The 13,325-nt window shown below is 46.8% G+C and overlaps 1 protein-coding gene across 8 annotated transcripts; it reads right to left on the bottom strand.

Moving 5' to 3' along the window:
* Positions 1 to 368: 368 nt before the first annotated feature.
* Positions 369 to 11,470, bottom strand: LOC135389889 (zinc finger protein 879-like). 8 transcript variants are annotated; one of them, XM_064619933.1, is made up of 5 exons: positions 11,393 to 11,470; positions 2,764 to 2,860; positions 2,060 to 2,153; positions 1,816 to 1,968; positions 369 to 1,385 (listed from the first exon to the last, which is right to left on the bottom strand). In XM_064619933.1, exons 2-5 carry the CDS (start codon positions 2,778 to 2,780, stop codon positions 480 to 482), a joined length of 1,170 nt encoding a protein of 389 aa, XP_064476003.1. In that variant the 5' UTR covers positions 2,781 to 2,860; positions 11,393 to 11,470; the 3' UTR covers positions 369 to 479. The 8 variants fall into 8 exon arrangements, with proteins under 8 accessions (XP_064476003.1, XP_064476004.1, XP_064476002.1 ...); XM_064619934.1 differs by lacking the exon at positions 11,393 to 11,470 and having other exon boundaries at positions 2,060 to 2,132; positions 2,764 to 2,956; XM_064619932.1 differs by lacking the exon at positions 11,393 to 11,470 and having other exon boundaries at positions 2,764 to 2,956.
* Positions 11,471 to 13,325: the final 1,855 nt, after the last annotated feature.

Consider the following 13,325-nt stretch of genomic DNA (forward strand, 5'->3'; position numbering starts at 1 on the left):
TCGTATCGCGTAGGCACCGAGAAAATGCCACGCGGATACAGTATCTTGCAAACTGTGGACTACTTTTTCAAAGTGAAGTACAAAGTGAGGAATACCGTTTCAAGCGCACCCGTCGAAGTTGACGCCACACCTTCTCGTGTCACGTTTCCACGCGCCTGCTTTTTGCACAGGCCTTACCTGGCCGAATAAACCTTCAGCCCTGACGCAGCTGACGCAATATGTCGTCACACTGTGCACACAAACCTTACCTGCAACATCACGGTACCATTATTTTTGATCTAGCAGTCGTGGTGCGCACGTCTTTACCTTAGCCGCTACAACATCTCAAAACGTACCTCAATACTACAGCTCAATCTCATACCTTGGTGACGCGTCACAATTTCATGTATTTCCATATATTACAGTTCTTTGAAAACACTAAATAGTTAAAAACAGAGAAATCAAAACCAATCACGCACTTCTTCGTGTGAAAGGAACGTTCACTTGTGCTTGGCTCGCACGTGGTTGGCCAGATTATGCTTCCACTTAAACGCTTCTCCGCAGAGCTCGCACTTAAAGGGCCGTTCCTCGCTGTGCGTCTTCATGTGGTCGCCGACCTTATGCTTCCACCTGAACGCCTTCCCGCACACTTCACATTTGAACAGCTTTTCCTCCACATGCACGTGCATGTGTTGATGCAGCTGTGAGAGACCGTGAAAGGATTTCTCGCACACCGGGCATTCCCGATCTTTCTTGCGGACGTGCATTCTCTCCATATGGAGGACGTATCCCCTGAGGCTGAAGAAGTGCCTCCCGCAGACGCAACAGGTATTCGTAGGTTCGTCGGTGTGACGCCGCATGTGCGTCTCTAAGTTTCGGAGATCTATGTTCGCACCACACACCTGACAGTCTCTGTGTTCGCGCACGCGTTTTATGCCCAAATGTATGGAAGCAATATGCTTTTTCAGGAGCCCTCTCATACTGTATCCTTTGCCGCACACCTTACAAACGTGCGGTTTCTCGCCCGTGTGGCGAAAGTAATGGTACCTGATTCCCTCCTTTCCGAACATCTGGAAGCACACCTCGCAACGTTCTTTCTCGACGATTCCATCGTGTCTCAGCCTATGCGCGTGCAGAAGTTTTCTGTACAGGGTGGTGAAGTCGCACAGTTCACATCGAAAAATCTGTGCCAGCGACGTGTGAGCTCGCGTGAAGTGGGTGATGGAGCGGTGAGATGCCTTAAAGCTGGCCGGACACTTTGCGCAGATGAACTGGTGCACAGTGGTGTGGGACGCGAAATGGTAGCGAAGGGAACGTTTGTCTGTCTTGACGACGCCGCAGATCATGCACTGCATTTTCCCGTCAGCTGTGCGGCAGTTCCTGAAGAAGGCTGGGTCGGTTGGCCCCTGCGTGGACATTACAGGTCTTTGGCATTATGGACCTTGAGAGTGTACAGCTCACATCAGAGTTAACTCGAACGACATTCCGGCCTGCAGGCCCTTGTGGCGCTTAACTCAAGTAACGGCGGAGTGTGAAACAGACGTGACCGCTGTTGTGAAGGCGTTAGTTTTCTGCTATACGCGCTGCCAGGGTGGCTCTCTTCCCGCTTCGATTTGAAGCTGTTCAAGCTAACATTGGCGCGAGCCGTACACTTGATTAACATAGCTGGAACGTGCAATTTGTCTATGAACTGTGCTATAATGTAGACATCCTCATCTTCATCATCATCTCTCACTTACCTACAAATGGCACTGGGGCAGCGCCCAGCCTGCTGGCCGGCATCAGCCCCATCTAGTTTATTACTAGACTAGTAATTATAAGAAAGCATGCACATACGGGATCATGTGACGCCATATGCTTTCGGAGTGCCCGCCAGTGTTGGAATGTTTGTCCACACACGACGCATTCGCTAGGAAAGCCCCGCAATTCAGTGTCTACAGAGTCTTCAGTGCTGTATCCAGTGCAGGTAACGCCTCTCTTGCTTGTGTGCTGCAATGCGTACATAGTGTTCAATGTCAGTAACAGCTAAGTAACCGCATTTTACCAGTATTCCGCGTCAACAGCGAGGAAATGAACTTACCGCTTCGTTATGGGAGGCCACATCGAAGGCCACACCCCAACGAAGCAGGCAGGCCGATGGCAGCTGAACATAGCTGTAGTGAATGAATGAGAACCTGTTCGCGATGCAAAGTCCGGCAGAGTATGGTATATTGATATAATAGGACAAGAGATAGCTCCAGGTATAGACTGGGTGTAGCTCGAGTAAGATGAGATTGCGGGCCGACGAGACGCGGGAGACAAAATGACTCTGTGTGAGCATATACACAGGAAATGTAAGCACTTACAATAAAGTGGAGAGTGCCTCATGAAGATGTCGGTTGTGCTGTTCCGGACTAAACCCCCAACGATATAATACACTCCCACACGCAATTTTTATTGCAGATGTCTCGACCTACACACCGTAAGCGATGTCCGTGTGCTAACCTGACGCGGAAAATTTCGTCGGTAGTAAACGCGTCGAAACCAACACATCGCGAGATGGAAGAGAAAGGGGAAAGAACAAAATAGCCTCGTGAATGCTGTCTTTATCTGACGTTTCGGCTCAGATAAGACATGAGAGAGAGCTGATAACGTCGAAGGCACCCGCGGATGTAAGATATAAGGCACGGGAAAATGCAGAAGCAACCGCGAGCATTGGGAACATGAAGAACACGCGATGTGGAAAGCTTTCTATTTATCGGGACATTTTACACTTCATTTTACACACTGAAGAAAGGAACTTACCCTGGGGAAAGCTTCATTCGCGATCTTCTGTGGGCGGCAACGGCACAGAATGAGCTCCACGAAGGGATAGGGCACGTTCTCGTTTCCGCTTTGAAACCTGTATGCAACCACGGGCGTCTCACGGTTCTCGTCTTTCATCCCTCTCCTTTTTTACAACCCTTTCCAGGTGTGTTTACAGAGGGAGAATTAGGGTCCTTCGTTAGCCTACGTAAAAAATAGCTGCGTATCGGTAGATATTATGAAGAGTGAGACCACTTACTAACCCTGGATGTACTTCGAAATATACTGCCCGACATCCCCGCTGCAAAATATCGACTACAGGAAATAAAGGTGGAAATAAACTGCCCAAATATTCACGGTCGAGCTCGGGAACATGAAAGCACTCCGACGCGGCAGAACGAGCTGACTAACAAATTATAGCACAACGATGAACCTATAAGCTGCCGCCGAGGGGGAGGTGCGGTCAGCCTGCTCTGTAGTGGTGGCTCGGGGCACCCAGGGGAGGAAGGAGAGGGGACGGTGAAAGAAGGCGGGGAGAGATGATGGTGGCACAGGAGAGGGAGAGCGAGAGCCTATTGCTCTGGGGTGGGGTAGTCCAAGAGGACTACCCACCACAGAAAACATCCGAGCACCCCTCAGTAGTCTTCACTGGGATGCTCCCTGTACCACGGTAACCGCCAGTGAAAAGCACGCACGAGAGCAACGTGATCTGATTACAATAAAGTGAGTGAGTGAGTGAGTGAGTTACAATAAAGTCACTGTCTACCCCAGTATGCTTACACACAAAGTACAAACAGGTGAGTGGGTTAAATTCAAAGGTTTCAATCAAGTCAGTGCGAAATGTCGGAATCGCTGGGGGCACAGTGAGCACACACAGCACACATTTGTAGAGGATGATGGTCTTCCTCTACATGAGTCCCGACCGACGGTGATGGTATGCCACGGAGAGGCAATGACGGTGGCCTATCTCCATGGCCGCGCCGGTGGAACTGAAGCGTGTGATCCAGGCGCGTGTCCATCCTCGTCGTTGTCCACCGGCCGCTACATCACTCCCCCCCTCAGACGCGGAGCGGCGATAAAGCAGATGATGTCCACGACTTCACTGGAGGAGGGCAGCGAGGGCGACCGTGGTTGACGTGCATGCTTGAACAGGTGCATGGCTTGGCACACGTTTGCGACATGTCACAGATGGTGGGGACGGGAACAACGATCCGTCAGGTAGAGACGAGCGAGAGAGAGTGAGGCGCTCGTTGTCGTGGTCCTGGGGTGCCGCGACGGGCACGGGAGCCGAAGCTCGAGAGTCCCAGGTGAAGTGAGTGAGGCGAGGCTATGCGAGCCGTGGTGAGATGCCGAGATGGGCTGAAGCGTGCCGTGGCGTCGGCTGCCACGACCGGCAGGTGAGCGCAAGGCTCGAGTGTCGCGGCCGGCAGTGAGAAGCGTTGGGTGCGGTGAAGAGTACCGAGATGCGGCAGGAGTGAAGGCGGCTCAATCTGTGAAGCGCGTGTGTGCCGGAGGTAGTGCTGCTCGATGGTGTCTTCCCAAATTTGGGATGGTGAAGGGCCGTGATGTTCTTCGTCCGGGTCACCAAATGTAGAGGACGATGGTCTTCCTCTAGATGAGTCCCGACCGACGGTGATGGTATGCCACGGAGAGGCGGTGACGGTGGCCTATCTCCATGGCAGCGCCGGTGGAACTGAAGCGGGTGCTCCAGGCGCGTGTCCAGCCTCGTCGTTGTCCACCGGCCGCTACACATTCAGCGAGTCAGAGAATGTCCATCAGCCCGGTTGTATGTAGAAAACCTCCAAGTGCCCTCAGCGCCTTGTCGGACGACAGAGTGCCTAATAGTCTCGCGATGTCGAAGGCATTAGGGTTCACAACGGAAGTCAACATCCTTGAATACTTGTCCTATCGAACCATGGTGTGCAACCACGTCTATATAGCAACATAGGAGGGCCAGTGACAGTGAGGGATGCTACTAAAGGTTACGAGAGCATGCAGCAACCTGCGCTGGCCCTCCTATCGGTCATCTGGCTCTTCATGTTGCTAGGTTTGGTTGCACATCATGGTTCGATAGGACAAGTATTCAAGGACGTTGCAGAAAAAAAGAACGAAAGAGAAACTTTGGGAGTGTATCACATTGTATAGAGTGGGCAAGGGATAAATCCGTCAATTCTGCTTCGGTTACTCACACGCTGGAAGAGATTAAATATTTGGACCTTACTATGTGGTAACCAAATAAGTCACGGGTCTTGTTTGAGAAGTCCGTCGTGTTAACGACAGGGAGCTCGTGTTTAGACAGGTTGTGATTGCGTAACTGGGCTAGGTATTTATCAGTCTTTGTTAATATTACACTGGTTGGAAGTCAGCGGTTGTTGTTTGTCACTCTTTGTGACGTGTTCTCGTGCTCTATCATACACTGCATCCATGCACTATCGTGAGTCGTCTATGGAGCAGTGTCAGCTCTGTTCCAGCCGAACGACAGGATAATAAGCACAAGTAAAACGTTCATATCTGATTTTCTGTACGGCACACAAATTAAAAACATGGCTGCTATGCCAGGTGCAACGTCTGGATCTGAGAAGAGGATTATGAGGGAAATGAGCAGCATGCGGATTATGAGAAGTGTTGCGCCCGTTACCGAAATATCGTATCGCGATATCGATACTCGTTATTTGCGTAAAAGTATTCTTCTTCTGGTATTCTTCTAGTAGAAAGTAGTCTTCAAGAAGTAGTCGAACTGCTTCTAAGTAAGATACAAGTAAGATATTTACATGAGGTCATGTGGCTTATGAGAGCTGAAGAGTAACACAAAAAGCAAAGGAAGAAATAGACAAAAATACACTGCACTGTACAAGGACAGCGTGCAAGTGTAATTATCGGGGATATCTTCGCACCTTATTTCGGCTGGTTTACTGGTCCAGTGCAGCCATGAGCCATCACATTAATCAACCACTTGCTTCCATGCGTCATGTACACCAGTACTACTCCTGGATCTGCATGCTGGTTTCAGGCAGTGATGGCCGCTAACTACTTCTACAGTAGTTTAACTATAACTACTAACTACTTCGTGATGGAGTAGTTTAACTAGTAGTTCAACTACTTTTCAGGGGAGTAGTTAAAACTACTTCTTTAACTACTTCAATGTAGTTTAACTACACCTATAACTACTTAACGTTGTCCATCAACACCAATCCCTTGTAGTGTTCTTGGACTCCTAAATATAAATCATAAGCAATGATAAACTTTGGCTCAAGCCACTGCTACGACCGTGAAATACAAAGCTTGCGGCGGGATTCTTTCTGTGCTTCCGCGATGAACTGAGTTGCATAATTATTTCACACCAAATGAGGCTTCACTGGACAACGGTGTTGCGGATTTAAATCCGGGGATTTGATTTAAATCCATCAAAGGGCTCGTGGATTTGATTTGGGATTTGGTTTACGGGGAAAATATGACGACGATTTGGATTTGGATTGAATCATATTTTTGACAGATGATTTGGATTTGGATTGAATCACAATTTTGGCAGATGATTTGGATTTGGATTGAATCACGTTTTTTTTTCCCGACGGAATTGGATGTGTATTTGGTCAAGCTTCTGAAGGGAACTGGTTGGATTTTGACTGCTACGAAATTTGACGTTGACGGGCGGGCAGATTCTTTGTCAGTCGTATCTGAGGCCGTCTGTGTAATTACGTTTTTACAAGAGATTTGACTGAATTGCATTTCACATATGTTTACACATGATGCAATGCAACTCTTAATGAGGAGAAGGTCTAAAAAGTGTTTGGATTTGAGATGGCTTGCCTTACATCCCGCCATCTCGGTTCCCAATGTCCCGCTAAAAGTTGTGTTTCTGTTTCGTTTAAAAAGAAATGCCACGATTTTTTGATTGCGTGAAGCAGTCTACGGATACTGTTTGTAGACTGCTTCAAGTTTAAGAGGTGGTTTGTCTGTCAGACAGACCACCTCTAAGGCATATAGCCATCTTCCCTTCCGAGCACTAAAGGTACGTCATGCAATACTCTCACATATAATCACGTATGCAGTTCGATGTCTAATTCACAACGGTATCACAGCTTTCTATAATTTCTCAGAAATGGAACGCATTGGAGAAAGCGCACCACTGGTCCACTGGGCTCAAACAATGTACGTTCGAGAAAAGGACTACCATACACGTATTTTGCCTGTTTTATTGGCTCTGAACTGCGACTGATGTCGCGTTCTGGTGTCCCAAAGATTGCTAAAATAAGTCCCGAAATGTCCACATGAGAACCAGTCGTATGAGGTCATTGTGTCCAGGAACAGGAATGTGAATGTTGGTTGCCCTTTTTCATAGAGGCTTGCTTATGGTCAACTCAGTACCACCGCAGAACTCTTACCGCAAAAACGAACGACGAAGTCCTCTATTTAAGCGAGTGTACAGTAAAGGATGATGTTGTTTCCCCTCTCTGCTATTGGATGTCCGCAGTGGCCCGCTACCCGCTGCTTTCGGAAGTAGCGAAACATGTATTTGCAGTACATGCAAGTTCTGGAGCAGTCGTACGAGTGCTCTCTGCAGCCAGCCTGATCAAGACCGCGAAAAGAAACAGGCTGCACCAAGCTACATTGGAGCAGCTGGTCTTTCTAAACAAGAACTTGAGAGAATAAGACTGCTTACGCGTGTTGGGCGGATGCACTACTGAGTTTGTTATAACACAACTGCGGTGTGCAGCACGCAGCCGTGACATTTAACACAACATAATTCCCGGCTGTTGGGTTTATCTAATGTGCCGTGTAAGCGTATTTGACAAATATGTTACTCCGATATCCACGTGAAAATAAATAAAATGTCAGTGTCAACCTTCGCATCGCTATGCTGGCTGTTCATACTCTTCGCTGCAGGTGAGATTTATATGTTTTATACCATGTCACGGGTATTATCCAGCGAATGCATTCAGTAACTGTACCTTGTAGACATGGTCAGCTGCATGCTACAGTTATTTCGGGAACTTTAGCCCCGGATTCGTTGACGGATTTGATGAATCCTGATTTAAAACCGGATTTGATTTAGCACACCAAAAACAAATCCGAATTTAAAATGATATATTGTCGCCTCAAGTTTAAATCCAGACTTGATTTGGATTTGATTTGCGGTGTTACGAAAAACATGAATTTGATTTAAATCCGATTTGACTCGTTAAATCCGCAACACTGCTGGACAAGCATTAAAAGTGAAGATTTAGTACACATGCACGACACCGTTCTCATCAAACAAGTAGCTCAAGGTAAAAGTCGGAAGCACAATCGTGCCGTAAAGCTTGCGGCCAAATCGGAAGTAGTTCGCGCCTTCAGTAACCTAACTACTGTAGTTAACTACTTAAAATAGTAGTTTAACTAGTAGTTGCCACTACATTTCTGCAAGTAGTGGATAACTACTTTTTAACTACAGTCTGGTAGTTTAACTAGTAGTTTAACTACATGTAGTTAACTACTGGCCATCACTGGTTTCAGGAGCAGAGTTGCTGCTTGAATCAATGCACATTTCACAGATACTGTAATTTTACACATAACATTGAATAGACCATAATTTTACTGAATACCCAGAGATCATAAAACTACCTGACTGTACACTGCAAGATGGACAGAATACAGGTTCAGTTGAAGTGTTCTGTGTAAGTCTTGCGTGCAGAACGAGGTCATTCCGTACAAACCCGTGAAAGGGGTTGCAACACATCCCACATGAACATAAAAGCTTTTTTGTACCAATGTGTGTTTTACAAACCAAGGTAGGAATAGTGTGTAGAAAATGGGCACCTTGAATAGCAAAACTCAAGCAGCTCTGATGTCACAGACCTTAGGCCTATCAGTGGAATTGGCTGTATTGGCATCTCTTCGAGAGCTTTTATGCATGAGAGCTTGATCAGCATAATGGAGCGCAATGTATGATGCACCCATGGTGCAACAAACCACATCTCCGAAAGCGTCCCAACACATTTAATTTTTCCCTGACACTTCATGTAGTAAACAGGGCTAAGGATCCTGGAGCACCATTTACTGTGTACACGGAGACACTTCTGTCTGTTTCCCCATCCCGTACGCTTCTACAGAGGCCACCGATTAATGGGGAATGAAATGCCAAAAACTAATCCTAGGTATGAGGGGTCAGAGTTGTCAGTGTTGTAGACTCACTCACTGCAACTCTTGCGGTAAGCCCCTTGTGTAGTCTTTTCCTTCTGTTCGGGGGCTCATGAACAGCCACCGTCCACAGAGATCGAGCCGAGTGCCAGCAAGCTCCTGGACATACCCTGACATGAAAATTAGCGTTATAATTTCTAAAACAGACAGAACTGGCTTGTGCAGTAAAGAAGCAATGCAGTAGTTTTCTCACACACATTCCTCATGTGTCGATACAATATGTGGCACGCAGATAAGCTGGAAGTGGTGTTGTGATATCTTAGATACATGACCGAGTAACAGCACTGAGACGAGGCAACTTTTAGTGCACACAATAGCGGGATGTCTTTCAGGAGGGGAAGTACACCCACTATCCCCTACAACACTTCGAATGTATCCAGTTCCTGTATAAGTGAGGAATGCAGGACAATTGCTTAGTAATCGCTGCTAGCTTGAAATATCGTAAATCACCTTCGTGGGGCCAAAGCTACTTCCCAATGTCTTGATGTGCACATCTTATATATGGTGACCTTGATGCTCATGAATATGTGAAGCAACGTTATGATCCAGATATCCATGATATGCCACAGTATCATGAGCCATTTTACCGGAACCAGGTTTCCATTACCATTGCCTGTCCATGTGCGCACACATGTGCATGTTCACGGTACTGTGGCACCATTATTGTAGCACAAGACGTTGCTTCACTAGTGCTGCGTATGTGCCTTTTTCCCTGGGGCCTGAGCAAGGAGAAGCAGAAATTATAATAGTGTTGTTGGTGTAATATTGGTTTTGCTAATATTGTTAGGAAATGTGCAAAGAGCATCTACATATTTAAGCTGCAAAATGTGATCAACAATGTTAACAGCATAGCTTGGCCCCAGCTGGACCCCTTTTAATAGGAAATTTGTCAACCAATGGCCTACATACATGCGTGTTATGACGGTGTGCTATACAGAGCAAATGTGGCCCTCTTGCAACGTGCTATGTGTCAAAACGATGATTCACGAGTCTTTCTCATGACTTCACCTATTTCTGCCAAACTGTGATGAGCATGCTGACCGTCATTCCTTGCTGGTCAAGGTACTCGGTTGCTGATGGAGTCAACTCCATTAGTATACACTGTTAGAAAAATTTATACCTTTTGGAGTATAAACGGCTTGTCCCAGGGCGTGTACCTTCTGAGGTATAAACGCTATACCTTCCTCAAGGTATACTATCTTTATACCTCCCTGAAGGCATATTATTTGCACCTCAGGGTATAAACATATACCTCCTAGAGGGTATATTTTTAAGGGCTTTGTGGAAAACGGTAATATTCGATTTGTTTCAGCGTCATATCCGAGTGACGGCTTCCCAGCGCAAAGGAATGATAACAAAAAGAAATTACCTGGAGACACTCGCGCACAAACTCACAAAGCATGGATGTGAATCGGAGAAGAAAGAAATTAAGTAACAATTAGCATTAAATTGGAAGCCAACAAGCAACACCGACAAATATTACGAAAAAATATTTCCAGGAGCAGTTGGCATTTGCTGGAGAAAAGATACATATACAAGGGAAGCAACTTAAGAAGTGAGGGCGTGTAAATTTATTTATTTTCGGATCACAGAATTGGCTTCCCTGTGCCCAAGCTCAGACTTCTCCAAACTCATGTAATTTCCCAACCAGCTTCTCTGATTAACATACAACCGCGGGCTATAGGGTTTGGCAGCCCCATATTTGTCGTTCACACGTTCACATTGTGTGCAAGCCATAGTGAAAGTTCGTGCGGACACTTACTCGCAACTTCGGTCCTTTTGTTCGATTCTCTTTGTTGTTATCGAACGAAGGCAGGTGCCGCATCCCTTTTCAGTGACTTTTACAGTCCAAATCTGCCGCCAGGTGAACGACCTCGCAACATTCTGATGCGAAATGCTTCGAGCATTGCACACTACAGTTGTCTTCAGAGCACTCAACCACTGGTTTCGTACCACTCAATCACGCACAAAATCAACTGAGAACTTGGCACGAAATCTTTGTTAGTAGCGTACCTGCTCGTTCTGCGAGAAGCACGGCATTGTCACAATTCACTCACGCTGCACCTCTCACAAAGTGACAACTTAGACGAGGTTGTGTGTACTGACTAGCCGGAGTAAATTAAGACGCAGAGAATGGTGCCCGCACGTACAGCAGGCGACTCTCGATTTCGCTTTCAGCCTGACGAGTGATGATTGCTGGAGATTGTGAAACTGCGAGTCAGTAAACAAAGCCAAACAAAGAACCAAACAAATAGCCAAAGCGAAAGCTGTGCGTGACGTCAGCTGTTCAAGTGGACGATCGGACGGCGAACCAAAAAAAAAAAAAACAGATTTCGCAGTAAATACAGGGTATTCGGCCAAACTATTTTGGAAGTACATTCAGTAGGCATCAACCTTTGTGCCTGCTAGTTTTTGTTGTAATCAGTGGGAGTGGGTTTCTTCCGGAACTGACCTTTAAGTCCTGGCGATGTCGTATATGGGTGAGTCAATCATCTTCTGTGGTTGGTGTTACGTTCTGCGGAAGAAACTGAAGTTGGGAAAGAACAGGAATCCAAAGGTGTGGAAAAGATGAACACAGAGCAGCCGCAATGGTGAAGGAGAGGTGCAGGGGTCAGCGTTCATCCATGCGTGTTGGGCCCCGTGTGTCCGGCATTCGTGCATCACGACAATGCATGCCCGCGATGGACAAGCATCATCCCTGAAAGCGATGTATTTGTGATATTTATCTTACAGCATAGCTTCCTGGGGCTGCTAATGTCGTATAGAGCCACCCCGACGGGTAGGCCTAATGGACCATTTCCAGCAACGCGTGTGCCCATGCCCAGCCCTTGAGTCCGCTATCTTTGAACGGAAAACATCGCTATGGACCCACCTGTGGGGGAGTCAGTCATGTTCATTGTGGGGAGACAATCGGTTTCAAGGTTACGCGGCTCTTTCCACATTCTTCTTCCAATCTTCTCTCGCTACTTTCCCACGTAATGTGCCAGTCCGAAAAGCGCGTCACCATTGTTGGGGGAAAGACACGACGTTAGACATTCCGTCGCCAGGGGCGACGCGAATATGGAAACGGTCCATTATGCTTTGCGTGTACCGCATGTGAAGACTAGTGTACCTCTTAAAAAATGTACCTCTTGGCGAAGCGGTATCTTAGAACTTCACCGCATAGCCCGCCGTGCGCCAAATGATATGGTTATCGTTTCTGATTCGAGGAGAGGGGTGGGCGTACGCCTTTTTGTCAATTTGAATACATGAAAATTGACACAAAGGCGTACGCCCCATCTTCGAATCAGAGGCGATAACCCTATCATTCTTCGTGATGGTTTGCGCACAGCGTGCTATGCGGTCAAGTTCTGTTCCGAAGAGTGTGGTTTAGCGTGTACCCATTGGTATGCACGCGTAGCGCACAGTGTAGCGTATCCACTCAACGTAATCAGGAAGACACCATGCTTTATACAACATTCCCGACAGTGTCACTGCTCGCTGTTGGAAATCACTTCATGATCCACGTACATTCTTAAAAATCAACTTCACCGCACAGCACGCTCCTAGCAAACCATCATCTCGAATCATACCGTTATCTGCCCCGATTTGTTGAAAACGGAAGGCGTACGCCTTTTCTGTGACAATTATAAACAGCATAAGTGTCACAAAAAATGGCGTACGCCTCCGGTTTTCAACAAATCAGGGCTGATAACGATATCATTCGAGATGATGGTTGGCTAGGAGCGTGCTTCACTGTAGGCTTCGCGCAGCAGACGTTTCAACTGAGTGTTGTCTACTTAAGTATTAAGTAGAGTAGAGTAGAGAGTAGAGTATTAAGTAAGTATTGATCGAAACCTGGTGTGGTGATATACAGGGTGTCCCAGAAAACGTGTCATTGAATTATAATAAAAAACTACACCACCAAGAGTCATGCGGTCAATGGCATTTGTTCTTACTGGGTTTTTGCCACCTCCTCATGTGAATGTCGTGTAACCCAAGTTTAATTATGTAAATTTTTGCGAGCTTAAGTCGGAAATTTGCCTAGTAAATGTGACTTTTTTACCTCACCAATGTGAAGAGCGTGTCTAATTTAGTCAAATTAATTATAATTGAGAGAGATATTCAGGGGCTATCCCAACGGAAAAAATAGCCGAACATCATGCTCTACGGAGGTCGCACAGAATAGCACACGATGAATTTTTCAACGCAATCTTTGTCAGTCCGACGAAAGGAGGTTGGAAACCCAGCCCTCCCCGACATCGCAGAAAGAGATAAAACACGCACGGCTTATCACGTCCGACTTTCGCCGAGATAATGCTTTCCCTCTCCCAATTTTAGGAACGGTTACTTTTTCTACTATCACTCTGTGGGCTGGCTTCGGAACCTCCTTTCGTCGCACTGAG

The sequence above is a fragment of the Ornithodoros turicata genome, chromosome 3, assembly GCF_037126465.1.
Source record: "Ornithodoros turicata isolate Travis chromosome 3, ASM3712646v1, whole genome shotgun sequence".
NCBI classification, from domain to species: Eukaryota; Metazoa; Arthropoda; class Arachnida; order Ixodida; family Argasidae; genus Ornithodoros; species Ornithodoros turicata.

Bases quoted from the DNA above. Each gene is read 5' to 3' on its own strand.
- LOC135389889 (XM_064619930.1), bottom strand. From the start codon at position 2,299: ATGCTCACACAGAGTCATTTTGTCTCCCGCGTCTCGTCGGCCCGCAAT. The intron at 1,969-2,059 runs GTAAGTTCATTT...TACGCATTGCAG, and splicing joins TGGCCTCCCATAACGAAGCG to CACACAAGCAAGAGAGGCGT. The intron at 1,386-1,815 runs GTATGTGCATGC...ATGTCCACGCAG, and splicing joins ATATGGCGTCACATGATCCC to GGGCCAACCGACCCAGCCTT.